A 16,921-nucleotide genomic window follows, 5' to 3' on the forward strand; every position below is an offset into this window, starting at 1 on the left:
TCTCTCTCTCTCTCTCTCTCTCTCTCTCTCTCTCTCTCTCTCTCTCTCTCTCTCCCCCCCCGCAAGCAGAAATTCAATCCTGCGTCTGCTTTTCCAGCAGAATCAGATATCAGCTCCTCAGGCATGGCTGGATTAGAATGAGGACTTCTGGGTAAGGATGGTTTAATAAAACACCAAGCAGACGGATTACTGGGGAGGGAGGCGGGTCACAGTGAGGCGAGAGAGGATCTGACTGACAAACCAAACCAAGGACATGTTCAAGATTTAATTATGCTTCTTTATGTCACCATTAGTGGACCCGAGCTCAGCGCTGCTGTCTGGAAGACTAACAGCAGCCATTATGTGCTGCTGATTTAACAGGAGCTGGGGGATAATTGCACTTTTTAAGATCAGAAGTTTCAATCAAGCTGTAAGCAATACACCAAAGAGCTTCCTATTGGATTAAAGAAAACTAACACAATTACATTTATAGCTGCTTTACTTTTGTGCAGAGAAAAGAGCAGACAGCTGGAAAACCAGAGGAAACAGGCTGCAGAGCAAGGAGGTGATTTTATTCAACCACTGAAACAAACGAGTCTAAAGATCAGTGCAGGAATGGAGCTTTGAATGAGCCCCTCTGTTTGCCACACCAAACAACACAACCAAGAGAAGATGTGGTCACTGGTAGCAGGTTTATGTAAATTAATAAAATGATTTTAGAAACAGTTTATTGAGTCTATTTAATCTTCTCCTCTGAGATGAACCAGTAGGCATGTTGTGCTTTTCACATTTCTGCTAATCTGTGACTGTAATGCTGAGAAAATGTTGAACATGAAGTTTTTGTGTTTTTAACAAAAGATTAAATATTAAATAAATCGTCCAGTGGAGACCTGAACATTCTGGACAGGTGAGATTATGAACTAGAGATTATCAGATGAAGTTACACTCTAAAAACTCAGGAACAGATTTTTAAATCCAGATAAACCCAACATTTCAGATCAGAGGGAGACTTCAGCACCATAATGTATTTTTTCTACACTGCTTCCACTATTCATGTTGATCTTATTTTATCTTTATTCTATTGAATCTCTTTGGTGAGCTTGTCCTGACCTAGATGGGCAGCAACACGCAGAGATCATAAAAACGTCATAAGCAGCACTAGCAGTGCATCGTAGCTAATGACAGTTAGCATGCTTAAGAACAGAAGATGTCAGTAGCTGATTTCTAATGACTGGACATCAGGAAAAGCAACAGAAAACTTTTAAATCTCCTCTGAATCTAAACATTTCTCTTATTGGTCTCTGCTGTATTTTCTGGGAGTTGCTGATGTGCAAAATAAAGGAAGTTGACTCTAAACAGAAACAGTTAAATGTACAGATTTGGGTTTATGACTTTAGTTGATATTTCAGGTTAGGTCTTGGGTTTTAGGTTAAAGGCTGGGACTGGAAGTGAATGAATGTCTGAAACCAGAAACTTATTTTCTTTCTGAAGTCAGATAACTTTTTATTATCATTATTATGACAATTTCTCAATTCCAAGTTGGTGAAATCCATCTAAACTTCCCAAACCTAAGTACAGATTCAATATGGCTGCTTTGACAGAGTGGACAAATACATTGTTAGCATATTGTATTGCTAACAGCAGCTAGCCTCACTGCTGACTTCCACAATTAGCAAAACTCAATGATTTGCAGCCTTTCATCCAGAATGCCACCTCCTCTGCATCATAACGCATCTCTGCGTTAATCACATGACTCCCAACCGGGAGGTTTCTCATCGTTTTGGATGAACAATAAAAGCCACATTCTTTGTGTCTGTGTTTGTGTTGGCGGCTCCAGTCAGGCTATCGGCTGAACGTGTCGGGCATGCAGAGCATCGGTCCTGTCAGAGGAGGGAACCGGCATCGATGCTGAGTGACACTCAGCAAGCTCCCTGGTGGTTTCCCTTCTCACAACGGTTAGCAGGGAGAGGAGAGAGGAAAGGAGGCGCTACTTCACTTGTCACAAAAACCCAGTTGGGGATAAATTGGAAATACAGAATCTTTCTCTATGATAACTACCTGAATGATAGAGAGAGCTCAATACAAACCCACAGCACAATGAGGCTCCGCAGGGACGGTGATACGGCTGGGCACAGTTTTATATCAGGAAGATCGCTCCAGAGACGTTAACGTACCGGAAAGGTCAAAGGTCTCTTCATGAGACAGATGTCAAGTAAGGCAGCAGTCTGAAGCAGACGGGCGGGGATGGATTTCAGAAGAGAGCATGCTGGGAGAGAAGTAAAGGAGCCAGATGTTTCTGCTGGAGGCAGATGTTCGGTCTCTGCAGGTCCAAAGCTTATATTCATGCACATGCTGGGAAGCAGCATCGACTTTAAAAGGTCCAATTGTTTCAGCTCATTAGATTTGTTGAGCTTTCAATGTTTCCTAATGACGATTACTAACCGTGTTTTGCTGCCACTGTCACACACCAGAGAACATAAACAGGGTTTCTTGATGAACTCTGACTTTTCTCATAATACAAGAAAAAAATATATTCAGAAACAGAGATGATTGTTTCAAGGTACATATTTCCTGTTTTTAGGGGACAAAAACTTGCTGCTCCAATATTTATTTGGAAAACTCTTAAAACTTTAAAATTATGTTTTACCCTCCTAAAAGAAGAAAACTGAGATGTAACCTCAGTACTAACACTTCTAATTAGGGTCACATAATGCTTATTAATGCTTTATTTATTAATAAATTAAGTCCATCTGCTTCAAAAATGTCCAAATCCTTTTTTCAGAGAATTAAGCTGTCATTCCTGTAAAGTTTAGTGAAGATGAGATCAAAGTTTAAGTGTAATTAGTTATTAGACACTGACAAGGAAATTTCTCCCCAATTTTATATTTGGTATAGTCAAAGCTCAGATTGGATGAAGAGCTTCTGTAGATATCGATTTTCAACTTTCACCTCAGATTCTTACAGTGATTTAGCACTGAACTTTGACTAGGCCACACCAATGCATGACTAAGCATTAATTTAAACCCAACTCAAAAATACTATAGTCCCAAACGGAGACTAAATATAATTTATCATCAAAGTTTCTTCAAAGAGTTATTTAGATGTTGATGGTTGTGGGTAGGAAGCGTCTCCTGTAGCAGTCTGTATTACAGCGGCTCTGAAGGAGCCTCTGTCTGAAGACACTGTAGACACAACAGTAGAAACTCGTTGTTTATAATAGTCTTTATTTGATGAATAATAATTTTTTTGGATAATAATCTCCAGTTTGTAGAGCCGAGCCCGAACAGAAGCAGACTGTTTCTCATCTTATTGGGTTTTTAACGCCACTGATTCAAACAGCAGATTTATAGAAGATCTGCAGCATCTTGCTGCAAGCACTAAAGTAAAGTCGTCTCTGTCCTCTGGACTGTTTCTCCGCTGCCTCCATTACTTCAGAGTCTCTTAAAATCTACAATCTCCTTTGTTTTGTTCACACTGAACGTAAGAGGATCGTTTCTGCTCCATGCCATGAAGCTCGGTTAAACTTAATTAAAGCTGAGGAGTTTTAATTAAGAACATTCCTTTAAGGCTGCTGTTTATAGAAACTCATAAACAATCTCAGGCATATGAGGTAATTAATTCACTGGCATCTGAAGACGCAGTGAGGTTAAGAAATATGTGCTCAGTTTAGATAAACAGAACAAAATTGGCAGAAAGTGCCAATAAAACCTGCTGCCTTTATTGGCACCCATGGCAAAGATTTTATATTTAGAGACATTAATCTCAATATTTAAAATGTTTCCTCAATGTGAGAACTTTAAGTGTGGAAGAAAGCATGTCAATAACAATTTGTTTTTAAGACAATTAAGAGGTAAAAAGATGCAACACTCAGCCTGCACCTGAAACATTTTACAAACTTTTCTTTGACTATTCCTTTTTACAAAACCTTTTTTCCCTTAATGAGTAAATCAGCTCAGATGAAAAGGTGTTTTCAATAATACACTAAGCTAATAAATGCTAATAAATTGGGCTTTTCCCAACTGTACGTCAAGCGTAACAGAAAAATCAATGCAAAGACAAAGGAGGAAACAAAGATGGAAAGAATCAAAGACAGAACCGTTATTGGCTGCCACAGATTGGGCCCCGGCTGGGACTGCAGGCTGACGGTTATCACTGCTCTCGCTCTCATTGTTCCTCCTGGCAGACGTCAAAGCTGACAGCAAACAGAGACAGATTTCGGTTCTGATTCAAAGTGACGCACGGATCCCCTCAGAACATCCGCCGAGCATTAAAGCCGCTTCGCAGCAGCATCACAACCTGCAGTTTGCAGCACAGGCAGCCAAGCTTTTTCCTCTCTCTCTGTGAATTTGCATTTAAGAACAACAAATCTGGACTTTTACGGATCTGTAATCACTTCACACACAGCTGTTGATGTTCCGCTCAACGTTTTCTCACAGTAACTCTCGCTCTTCCTGCCTCAGGCTTGAATCCGTTAGATTTTTTCCTCCTGGGTTTCTTTTTTTGTTTTCTGCCACTCAGTGCAGAGTTTTATCATCATTCCAACTTTTTCTCCACCACTGAAATAAAATCTGTTGTCTCCAGGTTTGTACTTTCAAAGCCTGCTGCCACATGTAAAAAAATAAACAAGTAAAATTGCTTTTTCTAGTTTTGATTTCAACATCTGCTTGCATGACTGAACAATGCATTTTGAATTCATACAAGAATTGTGGGATAGATCCTGTTTCTTGTCTTTTCGCTGTGAATGAAGACAATGTTTTAAACAACAAAGACACAATAAATCTGATCCTTTCTGGGTTTCTGGTTCTCGCCTAAACTTTCTGTTTGGTCTCTAACAATTACAATAAAATCAGCTTAAACCCATCTCCTTCCCCTGATTGATGATCTTTGGAGAGTTTATAAAGGTTGGTCTATCAGCTTCCTGATAGTTTCTCTGATTCTCCTCTTCCTCAGGCCGACTCTGGGGTTAATTATCTGCAGGTCACTTAATTACAGGGATAATTGGACTTCTATCCACTAATAAAGAAAAGTAATACAATATATTCTAAAGAGAAGGATTAGATTCATTATTTGTGTTACCTACTACTGAGTCATTATGTCTGCTTTGCAATTGGACTAAAAGGCAACCAGTATGTTATGTTTCCGTTCATCCATCATCTTCCTCTTACTAAGATCAGCTGCTGGAGGTTACAGTTGATTCACTTATTGTAAAGCAGATCAAAAATATTCAGCAGGAAGCTGAAACCCAATCCAGGAGGGCTGTTGCTGCTGATTGGCAGAGAAAAGAAAGATGGCGGATGTTAGCCTCTGCTCATTAATGCTTGTTCAGGTATTTCTGGAGCAGACAGCTGTTGGCAGTTTAATACTAAGGGACTCTAGTAATCTTACATTTTGGCTACTGGTCATGAATCCACTGTACACACAGCAGGACCTGCAGACGGATTGGAGGATTTGACCCCTAATTAGAGCTGGTCACCCAGATGACACATATATTTTTCACATCATTTGCAGTAATTGCTTTGCAAAAGGACTACAACATATTAAGTGTTAGAAAAAATATCCATGAAAGAATCATGTTAGATTTCAGCCTCTCAGGACTGAGCAGAGACTCTGTCCTGTCAGACATCTGATCCAAATTAGAAACTACATCCATGTTTAAAGATTTTCTCTCACTTAAGCATCTGAAGTTGAACACTAACCTTTCTAACATTTTCTTTAAGTTACACTTTAGCTAAGTGATGTTAGCATGTAATTTCTCTTGTCCTCACCAGCATGATTTGAAATCTAACTGGGTAAATATGTAAACATGTTGTAAATCCAGAAAATGTTGCATCTGCTTCAGGATCTCATAGAAAGAAAAGAAACATTTCCTGATTAAATGCCTGAAACGTCTCAACTGACGGGTAAAACCTGAGCCTCTTTCACTCTGGTCAGCTAATGAACCACGCCTCTGTTACATCAAATGGCTATTTTAAGTTGTTATTTAACAAAGTGTCAGTTCTGATTAGCATCTGTTCCTGCTGATTGTCTGCTTATCAGCAGATCCATCATCAGGCTGATTAGTGAGTTTCCTGCTGTGAAAAGTCAAAATGACAAAGGTGAACAAAAAGTTCTTCAAACTTGTTGAGTTTCTAATCAGCTTGTGGAAAGTGGAGCGCTGCCTGCCTGCGTTTAGCCGATGAGAGCAGCGGAAGCGGAGAGCTTCTCTACATGCTGCAGTCAAGGACAATTCAATCAAGCTGTCCCTCAGATGAGCTCTAATCACAGCTCTGTAATTAGTGTTAGGGAAGACACACATCTGTGTGATATTAAAGTATTAAAGCGTTTGTAGATTCAAAGACTGGAGTGTCGGAGGTCAAGCTCTACAAATCACTTCCATTAAATCGGAAAAGGTCGCGGAGGACACCAGGCAGGAAAACAGCCAACCTGAGCAGCCACTATGAAACCCTTCTACCTTTAAGATAATATTTGCTGAGTTCACCTTGTGGCGTCAGGCAGTGAGCTCCCGCCCTGCGGTACACCGACTTCAGAGAAACCGCCATGGAGCGTCTGACAGCAGAACCCGGGCCCCCGAGGGACTCGGGGAGGAAGATGAAGGCTTTTCCTCTGGGACAACAACCTGCTGCTTAGAGGAGGCTGAAAACGTTCTAGGTGTGTGTGTGTGTGTGTGTGTGTGTGTGTGTGTGTGTGTGTGTGTGTGTGTGTGTGTTCAGCAGAGTCTCATTCATTTCCTCAACCCTCATCGGTCTTTGTGTGGGAAGCTCCAAATGACAGTAATGGAATAAATCTCAGGAAATACCTCAGGCTCAGACCAATAACCAATACAGGTTAATTATCAGAGGCGTGGCTGTGTGTGTGTGTGTGTGTGTGTGCGTGCGTGCGTGCGTGCGTGCGTGCGTGTGTGTGTGTGTGTGTGTGTGTGTGCGTGATTTCTGCCTCTGAATTTCCATGTTGAGCTGCAGGAAGGGACATGTTTCGTTCTCACATGTGAAAATGTCCAGCCTATAAATAATGAATTGTTTTGTGGTCAGTTTGATTTTTAAAACAGGATTTCATTATTTTCTGTTTTGAAGTGAAATCTAATTTTTCTCTTCTTTTGTTTGCTTCCAATTCACAGCAGCGTTGAGAACATGCTGACAACGTCTTTTGATCCTGGACGGATTGTTTTCTTTAAAAGCCATTTCCTGTTTCATATATTTAGTCCCTTCAGTCGTCGTCTTTTCTTTTCTTTTCTTTTCTTCTGAGCCCTTCAACGGTTGTTTACTCTAAAACTGCAGAAAAAGCAGTAACCCTCCCTATAACGCCCCCCGCCCCTCCACACACACACACACACACACACACACACACACACACACACACACACGCACAGAGATTTTCTTCTGAGCTGACTCAGACCATATCCTTCAAAACAAATGATCTCTACATTATAATGACTGATTTCTCTGTCCTCTGGAATGGATCATCTCCACAGGTTCAATCTAACTTTTTTATAGATATAGACATAGATATATAGATGTAGATATTGATGCATTTCATTGTTTTTCTCACAAACTGTTATTTGTGAACATGATCTATCTACAAATATCAATTACAAACATGCATCCAAACATTTTTGTTTGTATTTTAAAAAACTTTTGAGTTAAATTATATAATGGCTATAAGAGATGAATTTATAAAAAGGCCTTTCATGTACATATCTTTATTAAGGACTCCAAAAGAAAAACATTACAACCCGAAATATTCACAGTTTGTAATATGTTACTTCAAATTATTTTCAGAAGGTTTTTATAAAGCACATCTGTATATTTTTAAACCTGCAGAGACCAATGCTGTGTGACGGTGACAGGAAGCAGCCAATCCAGTGGAGCCATTTTTTCCCCTTTTAGCACCGATTGGCTGAAATAAGGAAAACCGCTGTTATCTTTAAGGTGATGCTAACTGCTTCCACTGTCTCATTTTAAACACATTTGTGTTTGAACTATTAAAATATAAACTTATAAGCGCTTTTAAAGAGAATCTCAAGCATTTGCAGATTTTATCTTTTCATCTTTAACCCCAGAAACTGGAGTTTCAGTCTGTCGGTGTAAAAGCATGTTGCCTCCTTATTGGGTAGCACAACATGCAATGGCACTGAAGGCATTATGTTTTATTACATTATAAATGTATGCATTAGGATAACAGCTGGGTTTCTTTAAGAAAGCCCACGGCTGTGTAATGTGATGCATATGGAGCAATAAAGAGAGGATGAGGTCGGACTGCAGCCGTAATGAGCCGATCAAACGATAGTGAGGATTGAAACGCCGCAGCATCAGAGCGATGACAGGCTGATCTGTCGGGGAATCCCTGCTCCCGGCGTTCCAGTCAGCCGCTCACAGCTTTCAGTCACGGATTCCTCCTGGCATGAGAAGCTCTGCTTGTTCCTTCTGCTAATCTTTCCTCCACAGGCGTCATCTGATGCTTTCCACTCATCTGTCATACATATTGTGATTGTTCTGGAGGATTCAGAATGATCAGGTCCAGAAATAAACTAAATGTTTTTGAACAGTTTGGTTATTCTGTAACTTCATTCAGTTTGTGAAACTTTATTTGTCCCCAAAGGGGAATTTAAAGGCAAGAACATATCCAATCACCTGCACCTCTAATATTTGAATAATTGTTTCACAGCAGGTTGCCTGAAGCATTTTGTGAAACTTGCTGTGAAACAAGTTGCCCACTTGTTCCACAGTCGCTGAAATGAGCAGAAAGTTTCTGACAGGATATCTGACCTCCCCTTTAAACAAATCAATGAAGTTTCAACAGGGTCAGAGCTGAACAGTAGTCTGTTTTATCCAAAAACATTTTAAAGCAGTGGTCCCCAAACTACGGCCCGCGGGCCGGATCCGGCCCGCCTCCACGTTTGGTCCGGCCCCCTGAACAATACCAGAGATCATTCAGATTTTTTTTCATATATTGTATTTTCCAGGTTATATGTGGATTTTTCTTCAACCACCAGGGGACTGTGGGTGTTTTGTTTTGCGTGGTGCATTGCTGCCATCTGTTAGACTTTTAGGGAACTGCTTGACTTTTATGTTATTTAATCAGTACGGCTGTTTGCTAGCGGTAGAGCAGATGAACAAGTGTCTGCTATGAACGCCGCCTTCAAGGTCGAATTCTTCAAAGCCTGTAAGTAGCAGCTTATACTTCAAAACGAGCCTTTATGTTAACATATGAGGAATTCAGATGTTAAAGTTACTTTGCTGCAATAACCCCCTCCCCTTCCCGTCAACAAAACTGACTCCGGCCCCCCACTAGAGAAGGGAAAAGTTATGTGGCCTTCACAGGAAAACGTTTGGGGATCCCTGTTTTAAGGTGCGTTTGGGATCATTTCCTTGTTGGAATTATAAACTGGGTCCAAGTTTTAACAATCAAATTAAATAAGTTACTTTGTTTTTAAGAACAACTTTTAGACCACAGAGGCTTAAACCTGCTTTACTCCAGCAAATAAAATCATTTACAAACATTTTCAGTTTTACAGTTTTTAAAATGAGACTTTTTGACATTAGACCACAAAGACTAAAGATGTTTTTGGGGAATTCGAGGTTAAACTGTCAGGCAGCAAATCCCAAGAAAAAAATAAATAAATTATAGCAAAATCTGGACTTATTTCATGTGACTGAGGTGACGGCATCAAAGTTATCAATGTTGCTCAGATTCTTCACTCAAGCAGAACATCACTGCCAAGGATGGACTTTAATATAAACCACTGGCAGAAATGTATTTTCTTCCACAAATCCCTCATATTTTACATCATTTTCTGTTGTAAATGCTCATCTTGAAGTATTTTTCTCTTGCTTGGTTTGATTGGATTCCAACTGATGCTTTAGAAAAACTAACAATGAAAAACTAACTATTCAGGCAACAAGGATTGTCTTTATCACAGAAAACAACAGACTCACTCCTGGTGCTGATTCAGACTGAAGAGACGTGAATGAAAGTCAGCTGAGGTGAAACTTCTGGGTCTGAAACCTCTGGGAACGATTCAGCCATCAGTCTCCATTCTCCAGTCCCTGAACAATCACTTCACCTGAACGGCAGCATTTTTACCGTCCTGAATTGAGTGTTTCTTTTTATGGAAATGAATTTTGGACACGTCTGGAAGACCGTCCCACTGCCTCCGTGTGTCTGTCTGTTCCTTTGTGTTTTATGGTTCGTTCCAGAAGTATGAGATGCTGCTGCTTACCGAGGGACGATTCTGTACTCCACATTAAAATTCCTCTGGCAAAGCAAAGAGTGGGGTTTAATTATGAAGCTGTATAACACATGGGAGACTGCAGGAGTGCAAATATGTAGCAGATAGCTGCTTCTGCATGTACAGCAAATTCACGTCTAATCACAGTTACTTCTGCAACGTAAAAAGAGCAAATAAAGCAATATAAGCTTTATTGATTTTAATCTAGCTGCAGATGAAATGTTTGCTGTAACAATAATGACTACAGATTTCTGGCTCTGTGCTGATGTTCAACTTGTGTGGAAAAAACTTTTTTAAAGCTCAAGTTTTTCAGTTTTTACTATAATCTAATCAAAACTGATCTTATTTTTAAAAGTGGAAGCGATATTTTTCTTAGATTGGCATAGTTTATTAGACTGACATATGGTGCATTATGCAACTCTGGAATTATTTTAAGTACCACCACATGTCAGAAAACATGGATTTATTCAGTTGGCATCAACTTAATAACCATTTCTTGAAAAACTCTGTGGGTAAAACCTCCAGGAAAGATTTAAAGAATTGAATCCATGCATGAATTCAACTGAAGGTGTTTATTAGAGTGAGGATGGCAGCAGTTTTACCTTTTTCTTACTTCTTTGTGTGTATTCTTGAATCTGTATCTGTGCTGCTGAAGTATTTCTGCAAATAACTGGACGGATCAGAGAGGAGCGTTTGATTCTGAGAGATGCAAACACAAACTCATCCTCTGCTTCGCTGGAGTCCAGCAGAGTTTTCATGCTGTGCTTCCTTGATATGCAAATATCAGCGTTTTATCTGAGAGGTCCATGCTGCCGTCACATGAGGCAGGCGGGCGGCCGGCCGGCCGGACGGACGGCCGGACGGACACACTGCATGTCAGGTGAGTCTCTGGTGGGTGGAAACACTGAATGACTCCACCAAACCAAAGGAAATCAACTGGAACCAGGAAGCTGTTCCCATTGCAAATGTGTGTAAATCTTACAGCTGAAAAAAAAATCGCACAAAAAATATTAGCAATATTTAAAATTGTTGTGTTTCCATTAAGCTAATTTATTTGTTGTAATTTTAATTTGCACACTTTTATGATGAACTACAATGCAGCTAGTGATAGCTGCATGAATGCAGAGCAGACAGTAGACAGTGCTCCACACATATTCATTTAAATCATGATCAATATTCTAGATTAATTTAAACTCAGCAAATTTATGTCTGAATGATTCTAAACTGAGTATTACCCCATTATTCCTCCCACTAATTATTCTCCTGATTAAATGAGTCACACCAGGCTGGTTTCCTATAAATACAGAGATAAAGATAAAAATGAGTTAAGTGTCTGTGGAATAAACAGATCTATAACTTCAAAGAGCCAGAAATCCCATCTCTAGGATGGATGATCAGACTCTTCCAGAGCCGCTACTCCCTCCAAAAATCACATTTATCATCGCGCGCTGACGACATCACATCCTCCCTTATTAGCAGTTTTCTTTAGTTTTATTAAGCAGAAAGCTCTGATGACACTGCAGCAGCTCAGCTAATCCAAATCTCATCCTCCCCTTTATTTAAACCAACAGAGTCCAAAGACTGACACTCACGAATCTGAACAAAGGTTTGCCATCGCATTGGACCGAATCCGAGAGCTGCTGCTAATATTCATCACCGCATCATATGCACAGAAATAAACATCAATAAACCCATTTTACCTGCTAATAACCTTAATCATCACTCTTATGGCAACATAATCTTATCACATTTCACATGCTGTACATTACATGCAAGCAACAAATTCTTTTCTTTGCCACTGTCATTTTTTAAAATAAAATAATCGATCAAAGCTTTTCTGTTAGCGCAACATGGATTCTGTTTTGCTTTGTTCGTTACGTGGAGGAGCAGTTTGTTTCCTCCAGCCAGTCAGTCAATCAAGAAGCTTTTAGAAACACAACAGAGTGATTATAGGGTCTATTTTCTCTGAATCCGCTCTTGGACTAAAACTACAAAAACAACCTGCTGTTATTGTTGCCCAATGACCATGAAAGGCAGCATGCTTCTATATTTGTCAGTGACTTTATATGAAATTAGCTTAAATGGCTACATAGTGAAACTCTGTACCTGTGGGAACCAAGTGGAAAACCCAGCTCTGAGCAGATGATCTCATTTACACAAACACCAACAGGAGCAGAACGATCTCCAGCCAAGAAGAGATTTTTTCATTTCGTCTTGCATCAACCTCACAATCCTTTTCTTCTTTGCCTTTGACATTGTTAAATATCAAAGATCTGATTTCGTTTACATTTCACCTTTTGGTTTAAATGCTTTAGATCCAGGACTTCCTGAGCGTCCAGCTCCAGTCCGATGTGTTCCTGGTCAACCTGAAGCCACAAACTCCACCAGAGTTAATCTCAGCACATCCTGTCCGGTGGAGAACCCACCAGCTGCTTTTCAAAGTAAGAGCAGTGGCTCTCTTTTACATAAGCTAACTGTTGCTAGAGGAAATAAAACATTGGCTCTCTTCCTGTGCTCTTTGTGTCTGAGCAGAACTAAGCATGCAGACAAGTATCTGTTAAGATCCTGAACTGTTTAATCAAAACCAGGCACTGAGAAAATTACAGCAACTTGCAAGAGTGGTCTCTGAATAAAAGATGATCTCCTAAACTAGAAGAGAAGTTATTCAATTTCAAGCATGCTTTGGTAGATGTTCACACATTGGAGCGATGTGTCAGGGCATTAAGCGCATCTGTCACACTGAAATTAAAATCCTTCTGGGAGATAAAAACCAATGAAGCTGCAGAGACGCAAATGTAACCATGACCTCTGAATCTTTTACATTTTTCATTTTATTTTTTCAGTTTATGTGACAAACTAATCCATCCATTTTCTTTCACCCTTGTCCCTCAGTGGGGTCGGGAGGTGCTGGTGCCTCTCCAGCTAACGTTCCAGGCGAGAGNATGTGACAAACTAATCCATCCATTTTCTTTCACCCTTGTCCCTCAGTGGGGTCGGGAGGTGCTGGTGCCTCTCCAGCTAACGTTCCAGGCGAGAGGTGGGGTCACCTGGACAGGTCGCCAGTCTGTCGCAGGGCAACACAAAGACACACAGGACACACAACCATGCACACACACACACTCACACCTAGGGACAATTTAGAGAGGCCAATTAACCTGACAGTCATGTTTTTTTGGACTGTGGGAGGAAACCGGAGTACCTGGAGAAAACCCACCATGCACAGGGAGAACATGCAAACTCCATGCAGAAAGACCCCAGGCCGGGAATCGAACCCAGAACCTTCTTGCTGCAAGGCAACAGCTCTACCAACTGCGCCACTGTGCAGCCATGTGACAAACTAATAAAAACCTAAATTATAAAACTGCAGGAGGCAATGTTTAAAAAAGAGAAGTTTTTAAGGAGGGGCTTAATTGAGCTGCACAGGTGAAATAATTTGGTTAAATGTAATTATAAGTCCTGCACTCCACAACGCTGGCTTTGATGGGAGAAAGCTTTTGCTGAAAGAAATCCAACAGAAGTCAAGTCTGCAGTTTGTCTCAAGCTTCACTTAAAAATATTCCTGAAAACTGAAAAAAGTGGAAAATGAAAAGATGTTCACATTGAGACACATTTTCACGTCTAAACCTGAGACCAGGTTCAAACTTTCAGCGACTTAAACATAAAGCACAAATTCATATGTATGGCTTAGTCAAAGTAACAGCTTAAATCCAGTTGTGCCAGATCAAAGTGGACAAAGACCATAAATATTTTTTCAAGGCGTAGTAAAAAAAAAACATGAAGCTTCTCAGTAGTTTTTCGTCTTTGACGTCAAACTGACCTACATGGCAGCTGTGGGTCTTAAATCCTGTTCTGAAGAAAACGACACCATCTGACCCCAATTATCCTGCATGTACAACAGTTTGTGACGAGAGTCAAGAACGCAGTCTGTCACTTCTCACATCCACACAGCGTCAGCCTCACATCTGAGAGGATCCAGCTTCAGTCGCTGCTGGCCAGAAAAAAAACCCCAAAAGGCATAAATTAAAGAAGTAAATATAAATAAGAAAAACATGCCAGATATATTTTATAGTTGTGTAAAATGGGACATGTTTATTTGATCATAAAGAGAAGAAGCAGATAAGCCTCCGTTTGCTTCGTCTGTAGAAAAAGAAATAAAATCTCTTGGTTATTCTGATCAAGGTCGTTGTGACTGGAGCTTTTGTGGCAGGATGCATCTCTGTGTTTATGATGGAGCCAGAGAAAAAATACTCTTCATGTGACCCTGAGTTCTGATCCATAAAACAAAGAGAAGCTCCAATAATTGTAAATCTCACCGGCTCAGACCCACAAACAAAACCCTAAACCAGAATCTTCACTGCTTCCTTCGGTCTGGACCTGATTCTGTTCCACACTCTGAAGGTTCACCAGGAAACTCATCTGGACTGCGTGACACTGACAGAGCAACTAGCTAATGCTGAATATTAATGAGCATGTAGAAGAGCAATGCAGCCAGAACAGCTAAATTCTGCAACCTTGAACAATTTGCTTTCCTGAGAAATAAAAAAAAGTATTTCTGCCTCATCTGTCCTCTGAGAGGCATTTCTCTCTACTGTCTCCACATGCTTAATCAGGAGGTGGAGTTGCTGTAAAGTCATTGGTTCCCTCAGACAAACGACTGGCTTCCTTTCCTCTAATCATAGCAGAGGGACTGCTGGTCGTCTCCAGGCATCGATAAACAGGAGGGAGGAACTGAGGACAAATTGGAAGTCCATGAAGGAGCAGTAAAGGAAAAATGTAATTATGCTAATGCTCACTCACACCCAGGTAGCAGAGCCATGTTCCCTACAGAGAATAACTGCATGCACAGGGACGACATCCAGACTGACGGGGATTGGAACCCATGACCTCCTTACTGCCAGGCAGCAGCCCTAACATGGGGTTATCTGTTTGTTTGCCCCAAAGATTAACAAAGGATGTATCAGTGAACCCAATGACCATCCCAAGTCTAGAAAAGTTTAGAAACTATTTACTTCACAGGACAGCACATTTCCTTCAGGTTGGTATCTTCAATTAGACCGATTCCTAAAACAGCCCAGGATCCCAAACATCAGGAAATATCGACGTTTGTCTCCTAGGAGACGCGTTCAGATGCTTCAATGAAGAAAAAACCAGGTGTGAAGACTTTGATCAGTCAAACTGCACAATCAGACGAAAGAAGAAACTTGGACACATTTCTGATTTACTGACAGCTGCACTGTAAACTACAGCACTTTATGAATTATACGCTTCACATTAGTCTTTAATTTATTGATTTTAAATGTTTTACATTGTGTGCTATCAGTTTATAAGGCAAAAAAATATCTTTTGCTATTGAATGTCTTGATATGAATAAACTCCATTGGATTTATTTTGTCATACTTACATACCGAATTTCAACTTGAGAGTGTATTTATAGTGAAACTAGCATTTTGAAATAAAATCAATGCCAATGAACTGAACTCAGTTGAATTGAACTGAAACAAATTTAAGATGAATCATTAAAAAAAGAAACCCGGAAAACAAACCTGATAAAAACGGACCAGATCCCTCCAGGCAATAAAAATGTAATAATTTATCATTTTCAAAGGTTGCGCCTCCCTGACATGAATCCTACATTCACTGCATCATGCGAGCTGAAGCGATCAGTTATGAACCGATCTAACCTCTTGCCAACAAAATACAAAAACTAATAAATGAGGTTTTTTAAGTAAATGCCATCAGATCTGTTCATGTCGGAGAATAAAACGCTGACTTTTTTTTTTTTTGGTGCAACCTGTTAACGCGCCGCCAGCTGCTGCGCTGCGGATCCGTCCATGGTGCTGAACTGACCCAAAACCCTCCTGACCGATCTGAATGTCAGAGTTGAAATCATACAGAACATCTATTTAATCAGGTCTGTTTTTGTTAGAGGGAACAGGAAACTCAGCTGCTCGAGGATTTTACTCACACAAAAACTCCGAAGAGCAGAACTCGGATCCCGATCTCCAAAGCCAGCTGCCGCATGTCTTTCCTCCGCTCTGTGGGCGAAACATTCATGGTGTTTGAGGAGGAACGGAAAGAAATCCGTTGAGTGAAACGACCAAAGGCAGACCCAGTCAGCGCTGCGGGTTCTTCACTTTTATAATCCGTGGAACCAGAACTCCCAGAGGCGACGCTTCCTAATCACGCACTCCGCGCGTCTCCATTCCGTTCGGTCACCTGAAGCTGCTGTCCCTCCTTCAGCCTCGGGCTCCTCTGCGGTTTGCGGTAGTATGACTCTGTTACTGGCTGCCAGCTCCTTGAGCTGCTTTCCGTGATGTTGGAGTGTTGGGAGCGCAAGATATCAGGAAATATGGGAATCGGTTCAGGTGTTGGATGAAACTGAGAGGGAGTGAAGGAAGACTGGGGAGTAACGGGAGACTGAGCGTCACGCCTCTCTCTCTCTCTCTCTCTCTCTCTCTCTCTTTCTCTCTCTCTCTGTCTCTCTCTTTCTCTCTCTCTCTCTTTGCATTTCTTGCTTTACTTTGAAGGACCAGAAGAACACAAGTTTCAAACTTCAACTGACTTACATTCAATCATTATGGAATTGAACGTCTGATCAATTTTGGTCTCATATGACAGCAATAATGAAACAATATTTTTAAAAAACAAAATTTGGAAACACAAGTTGGAACTTATTGTTTAGATTTATTTAATTCAGAATGACAAGTTTTAAATCTA

General features: G+C 40.5%; 1 protein-coding gene across 2 annotated transcripts in view; it reads right to left on the reverse strand.

Moving 5' to 3' along the window:
• The window catches only part of plpp4 (phospholipid phosphatase 4), a 51,469-nt gene extending 34,864 nt beyond the window's left edge, over window positions 1–16,605 (reverse strand). Inside the window, exons 1-2 of one of the 2 annotated variants that reach the window (XM_008430097.2) lie at window positions 16,314–16,605; window positions 16,170–16,239 (exon numbers count right to left, since the gene is read on the reverse strand). In XM_008430097.2, the coding sequence (XP_008428319.1) occupies window positions 16,170–16,225 (56 nt within the window). In that variant the 5' untranslated portion in view covers window positions 16,226–16,239; window positions 16,314–16,605. Of the gene's footprint in view, window positions 1–16,169 lie in introns of both variants that reach the window. The other variant, XM_008430096.2, reaches the window with a different exon arrangement.
• Between the last annotated feature and the right edge of the window lie 316 nt (window positions 16,606–16,921).

This window comes from Poecilia reticulata, linkage group LG15, assembly GCF_000633615.1.
Source record: "Poecilia reticulata strain Guanapo linkage group LG15, Guppy_female_1.0+MT, whole genome shotgun sequence".
Classification (NCBI taxonomy): Eukaryota; Metazoa; Chordata; class Actinopteri; order Cyprinodontiformes; family Poeciliidae; genus Poecilia; species Poecilia reticulata.